The 6,807-nt window shown below is 37.3% G+C and overlaps 1 protein-coding gene across 1 annotated transcript in view; it reads left to right on the top strand.

Moving 5' to 3' along the window:
- Positions 1 to 1,675: 1,675 nt before the first annotated feature.
- Positions 1,676 to 6,807, top strand: part of LOC107192031 — a 13,804-nt gene continuing 8,672 nt past the window's right edge. Inside the window, 4 exon segments of the mRNA XM_015581209.1 lie at positions 1,676 to 1,698; positions 2,598 to 2,677; positions 4,761 to 4,852; positions 6,407 to 6,572. Of these exon segments, the coding sequence (XP_015436695.1) occupies positions 1,676 to 1,698; positions 2,598 to 2,677; positions 4,761 to 4,852; positions 6,407 to 6,572 (361 nt within the window).

Here is a 6,807-nt window from a genome sequence, read left to right as displayed (position 1 = left end):
TCTAGATAGTTGATAGAACCTGCCTGTCACTGATGGATCCGTCCTCCCTTGGCGCTGACATTTCGGGGCAGAAGGTGCGCCGATGGGCCATGAAATTTCAGGTCCACGAGGGAAAGACACGTGCTATGTCGCGGAGAAAGATTTCTCCGGTTTCCGTTGACCCACTGACACTGAATTATCCACGTAGCTCGAGCGAGAAAACGATGCCGCGCGCATATACAGTATACTTGGTTCCTAGCGGTGGTCAACTATCCTCAAGGCTCGAGATCATCCTAGCTAGTAATAGGACCACACCAATGGCGCATGGTCCTAAATACTAATACCCAATCGTCATGTTTTCACACCAAATTGATCTCCACATAGATTCTCGTTAGCACAAGTAGTACTAGAAAGTAATAATGAAAACAGCAACAAGATACAAGTTAGGCTGCACTGTTATACATTTCACGATGCAGTACACGAGTATACCTACAGTGTTTACTTCAAACGTGTACTGACACTCTGCAAAGTATTATATTAATGGCAATGTTTGTCTCGGTATAATTTAATTTTGCAACTTCAAATGTATTATCAAAATTAATCGTGTGTATTGTTCAAAAAGTAAATCGGGAAATACCGCAATTAACGAATAAAGTGTGACAAATGTAAAAGACATTTGATTGTACAATTTAAAAATATTGTACTATAATGATAGATTTGTAAAATGTTAAATTTTATTGAAAATATTAACGGGCTACAGTTGTACATATTTGCTGTATTTTTTTTTCTCTTCTGTTTTCTTTTCTGATATTGGATGTGAATTGAAATTAAATATGAATCAAGCTCTGTGGTCACGGATACACGTCGAAAGGGAAGTTGGTTGCTTTGATAAATTTCAAATCGATCTAAAACATATCTGCGACAAGATTGACACATGAGTAGGTATCAATTTAATAGGTACGCTATCGATAGTATCTGAACAGGCCTCGGTCCTATCATTAATCCCAGCGATCGCGTTCCTTATGTACCTATACATATTGTACCTGGAAAACATCGTTCCATGATCGTTCTCCCACAATTTTTGTGGATTTCCCTTCAATTTGTAGAAATGAAGTAGCGTCACCGTTATCTTTCACTGTCTCGATCTCTGAGATTTTACGTTACTGTAATAATAAAATAACATTATGAATTTCTTGCAACTGCTGGTGCATACCTCACAATTATTTCTTTCGTTCTGTCATATGTGAGTGCTCGTCCAATTTTTATATTTATGTAGTTTTATATCTAACTCTTATTCACTGTGAAACAAATATTCTAATATGTGTAGTATTAGTTGTATACAAACGTAATGGCTCTTATTTCATAAAAAATCTTTATTAATATTTAACAGTTTCTTTCGCAGCTGATACTCGAAATACATAGTTTCTCTCATTTGCTGTATCTATTATATTTTACCATTTCTCTAACTACAGTTGTATCGTCAGATGATAAGATAAAATGAAACTGTATACATACCAACTTAAAAATGTTTCGGCCAATATTTCTGAATACACCTAATAATAGTAAAATGACCGACAGAGGTATATCATGTCCGTGGTTGGATAAATCTCAAGGCTATAAAATTCAAATAATGCGAGATCGGAAGCCCCATACTCGTTAAACCGGGTGAAGAATGTAGGAAGACTGAGAGGACGTCATGTTGTGTTTGTGATGGTTGAGGCGTTGAGGCAATACGAGGTTGGCAAATCGAAGAATCCGGAGATATCGTGGATCGGAGTTCCGCGTGTCCAGTCCCCCTTTTTCTTGCGTTCCAACAAGACTGATTTCAACGCACCAATTACGAGAAACAAAATCGTTGGACCTTGTCAAAAAAAAAAACTAATCTTTCCACTACACATTAATTTCGGAAGCAGGACATTTATAAGTGGAGTTATAAAAGAAAAGTGGCAAGCTCAACACACTTCCACCGTGAACCTTTGTTACAGTTCTAACTAATCCGTAATTATAGTTCTAACTAGTCCGTAGATCAGCCGAGTGTCGCGGGATCGAGGAAGCGGCTTATATCGGACCAAACACGGTAAATTGAATTCGAAATACCATGTTAAAAGATTTAACAATGTTCAGAGGCGTATCTTCTACCATATTTCCCCACGCGCTTGAAAATTTCCATACAAACGAATGAGCCGGAGGACACGCACTGGCGTTCCAAGAAGAATAACGAGTCCTTATTAAACAGGTTCCTCTTTCTGACCGCTGACTTTCTTACGCTTTCGAAAGCCACGAAAGGAATTTCATCGCAATCCGATAACCACCGATACTTGAATTTTGTTCACTCTCCTGTCTTATACCCCCTGCACACCGCCGCATCGTAGAGTATTTCGCTTGAAAAGCTGGCAAAAAGTATTCTCTCACCGTAGGTCACTGTCAGATAGTTAAAACGCGAACTCTGACCGGCCGAAAATCCAAAGTTCTTTCCTCCTTTTCTTATGTTCCTACAATTTAATATTGCTAACTTTTTAATCTACATCCGGTGAATTCTGTTCACAATATTGCCCGACCGGTGCAATTATCAGAAATTAAATGATCGCACTGATTGCATTTGATGCTTTTTGTTTCAGGCACAGCCTGGCTTTGCTGTCTATCGTGGTTCTCGTAGCACTGGCGATCACAACGACGAACGACCAGTTCGACATTTCAGGTAAGCATATCAATAATAATATGTAGGAACTGCAAATTGAAAGCACAGAACGATGTTTTTCTTATTTGAACCATCGGTCTTGATAAAGTCGTGCTTATCAGAACACATTGAATATTTTTTAATATAAAAGTTATAGAATCTTTCTTAAACATATGTATATGGATTTGTGAATAAACATATAGATCGAAATGTCTTATAGTTTTTTTTTTAAAGGAAGCACAAAAGTTCTGCTCTTGACTCCAAAAAGAATGAATACCCTTTTATAAAATTCCTTGTTACCATGATCATTCCTTTTTAATATGACTGATACGAATAAAATTTAATTTAAGATAAGGTCATTCGTAGTTATATCTAACTACCTGGCCTACCCGCTCTAATGCGGACAGTTTTATGTTGTGAATCAAATTTTTGTTTGTATATAATGACAGGCTGTAATATGCCGTGAATAAATAAGCAGCAAGGATCTGGATAGTGCGATGTGAATTATTACATCAGCTAGGTACGTTTGTAAAATAATAATGTAAATAATTTTTCTCTAATTATATGTATCACACAACGCTTTCCTACAAAACGACATTAGGTGTTCTAATGAAGTAAGAACACATAGGTTAAGATTAGATATAAATGATTTAATATAGATCAAGGTAGGTGATTTTATAAGAAAAAATGAGTGAAAGAAGATAATAAAATTTTCTCGAATTAATCGAATTTGAACATTTGTTGGATACACGGGCAACAGAATAGAACTTGGTTTGGCTAGTGCGTCTGTTCATTGTATTCCGTTTCTACTTACCACCATGACGAATACACGCGTTTCAGATTAACTTCCAAAGTCGATTTTCTCGAAATAAAGCCTCAAAAGAAACAATTTTATTCCACATTTTCCACTTATTTTTTCTTATAAAATCATCTCCTGTCCGGTTGTACTACCCGACCTGAGACACCCTGTATAATACTGTTTTACCCATAACTTCACTCTCATAATCATCCGATTTAATGTATACAGGGCATGTAGGAAAGTATGGTACACCCGGAGAAGGGGTGATTCTACATGAAAAACAGATTTCTACAGATTATTCATTTCCTTTATTGTGTTACAGTTATTGTTGAAAATATCCACCCCTCGTTGCCGCATACAAAGTTTTGTTTGATGAATAAAAAATGCATGAACCGGGAAGAGGGCATTCTCGGCAGTACTTGTATCACAATAAGGAAAACGAATAATCTGCAGAAACCTGTTGTATTATTGGAACCGTATTTATACCAACAGATATAAACACCGACACGGACAGAAACAATCCGTAACGATCGGTAGGGTAGAATGGGGTAAACACGAACGCAATGGTTACTAGCTGACAGTTTAGCTCGCATCCAGTCTTGGGAAGAAAATAATAAACAGAGGCCGCGCACACTGTTCAAAATAAACAAAATTTATTATTTTCATCGTTTGTCAAGTAACATTTTGTCCATTTGCAATTGCATGTAGTTAGTATTGCATTTATGATACAATTTCGGATTTATTAAAATTAAAGTAAGCAAATGTTAAACAATATGTTGTGACCAACGTGTTGTCTATTATAATATAAATTAATTTTTTTTTATTTTTTGACGTCGTGGGGTATTGGCGAAGAAACTGGATGAAGCTTATGGACAAATGAAAAACGCAGCAGTAATGAAAGCACAACCAGAGACTTTCTATGCGACTTTTGTGATAATTAGTTTTTAGTAGCACTTTGTTCTTGATAAGTTATCTAGTTGGTATCACTGATGACATTATAAAAATCAACTTCTCAGCCAAAAAACCGGAAGCCTTGGTGTTCATGATCACTAGTGACTTTATCACGAACACTAAGGGTTCCGTTTTTTGACTGAAAAGTTGATTTAATAATAATTTTTCTAAAATTGGGTATTGTAGTTTGTAGATGAATAATTTAAGTATGATTATACGTAATAAACAAATTCGTTTCTCACTCAGCTTTCGTTCTGTTTGTTTTTTTGCTTAGGTGTTCGCAATTACCCCACTCTCCCCAACTGTTTATTTTTTCACGCTGACTCTGAAGTTCGGAATTGTTACGCATTGCAGATTACCTCTATGGTGTGGATCATGATCTACAGGCAAGAGCTCGCGCAGGAATTGAAGCTGAGAGGTTCACGTATCAAACGAAAGCTAGGTAAGTTTCTTTTCATGGATAAAAATTAGTAATTGAATAAAATAATTGAAATTGTCATTTCTTACTATTCCGGAAGTGAACTAAAGTCTAACAGGCATGTAAATCTACAAATAAATAAGACTCTTTGAAACTGTAGTTTCTTGATATTCCTTTATAGAACACTAGCAAAAATCTAAAATTACCAATTACGTCATTTTAGTTGAATTTTTTGCTGGAACCACAAGTTAGTTTGTGTCTCCACTATAAGCATCCATAAAGCTCATTTTGATCAGTTTGTTAGTTTAACAGTGCTGAGTTTTTGAAAAAAGGTTGACACTATATTTCAAGCAACTGTAGAATCAACAATTTGTCAAATCCTTTGAGATACGTTCATGTGTATGTATATTACTAAAGACTACAACGTATCCGAGTGTCAACAAAATCCGAAATATTACTCCAAAAAGTGTTCGATTTCTCGTGGAATGCACCGTATATGTATATAACTAACATGACAGTTAAGAATTCCTTAGCTTTTGTACAATTAGCCGCTTAAACGATTATCATAAGTGAAAATAACAGGTACACCGACGAGCAAACTCGGCTTCCGCTAGGGGAAAAAGTGGCGTTGGAAAAGGGCCTCCTAAAATTTGGTATCGGGAATTATTGCAATTTATGCCAAATTAACATTCGATTTAACATTTATTTCAGTACTTGAAATAAATTTACTAAGTGGTAGGAGGCCGTTCTCTTACGCCACATTTTCCCCTAGCGGAAACCGAGTTTGCTCGCCGGTGTACATACTGGATAAACATACTGGATACCAGACCAATGTTGAAAAGAGAATTTTCTAGAAAAGAAATTCTCATTCGAAGAACTCTTACGCTACAAATTTAATTTGCACAATTCTAAAATAAAAAAATAGGTTTGAAAAATAGGGATCTTTAGGTGAAATCGACAGTTGTACGATAAGTGAGCCAGCAGAGAATAAGAAAGAGTGTTTAACAAAGGTTTCCATTCGCATGCTAACAAGCCGGCAATCCTGACGTCCTTCCTGCTCCATTTTCCTTCCTTTTCTCGCATGTCCGCGCGGCCAAGTTTTACTTTCATGGCCGAAAAAAAGTGCCGGCAGAGTCGTGTCGCGTCCCTCCGCGCCGGCATTTCAGTCACGAGAAAGGTTCCATGTTTGACCATTACCAGTAACTATACAGTATGTATATACCATTGCCGCGGCCTTAAGAACTCTGCGCATGAACATCCGTGCAAGCTGCTCTACATGGCTAACAGTGAAATGTTTAACGAAATGAATTTAATCAAGGTCTATGGGGATCGAGAATATTAGATAAAATAGGGACTGTGACGCGAAATGAAGAGAAAAGAGGAATGGTGAAAGGACAAACGGAATAAACTTAAACAAGATCTTCAGTCGCGGTTCGAGAGCGACCGGCCCATTTCTGCCTTATCTTATGTTTTTGGTATTGTTAAAAACAAAAATACTTGTACCAGTTGGATCGTTTCAAGTGGAAAGCTGTCAGCCATGGAAAAGTATTTTATGTTAATCCTTTCTCCGTTCAGGTTTCAGAATAGGCCTGAGGTCGGCGATGCTCCCTGCAGAATCAAACCGGACAGACCCTGTCCGCCGAGCAAGTACAGAACGCCTTCCGGGGTTTGCAATAACGTCAGACATCCTGTTTGGGGTTCTCGAGGCGCACCATTCCTGAAAGTCCTGCCACCAGACTATTCAGACGGTAATTTCTCTATCTGTGTCTTTATTCGTTAATTTATTCGAAGGCTTCGAACTTCGAATAACTTTCAGCAAGGCTCAATACGTATACAGAGTGTAACAAAAATGTTGTCCGACCCGGAAATAGGGCACTCGGGGGGTGAATTGGAACAAGTTTTTCCTTAGCAACAATGTAATCTGAGGCTTCGTTACCGAGATATTAACGAAAAACCCCGACCAATCAGAGCGAGAGTTTGCCA

The sequence above is a fragment of the Dufourea novaeangliae genome, unplaced genomic scaffold (genome assembly GCF_001272555.1).
Source record: "Dufourea novaeangliae isolate 0120121106 unplaced genomic scaffold, ASM127255v1 scaffold295, whole genome shotgun sequence".
NCBI classification, from domain to species: Eukaryota; Metazoa; Arthropoda; class Insecta; order Hymenoptera; family Halictidae; genus Dufourea; species Dufourea novaeangliae.
The sequence above is the reverse complement of the archived record's forward strand: the minus strand, read 5'-3'. Positions and strand labels throughout refer to the sequence as shown.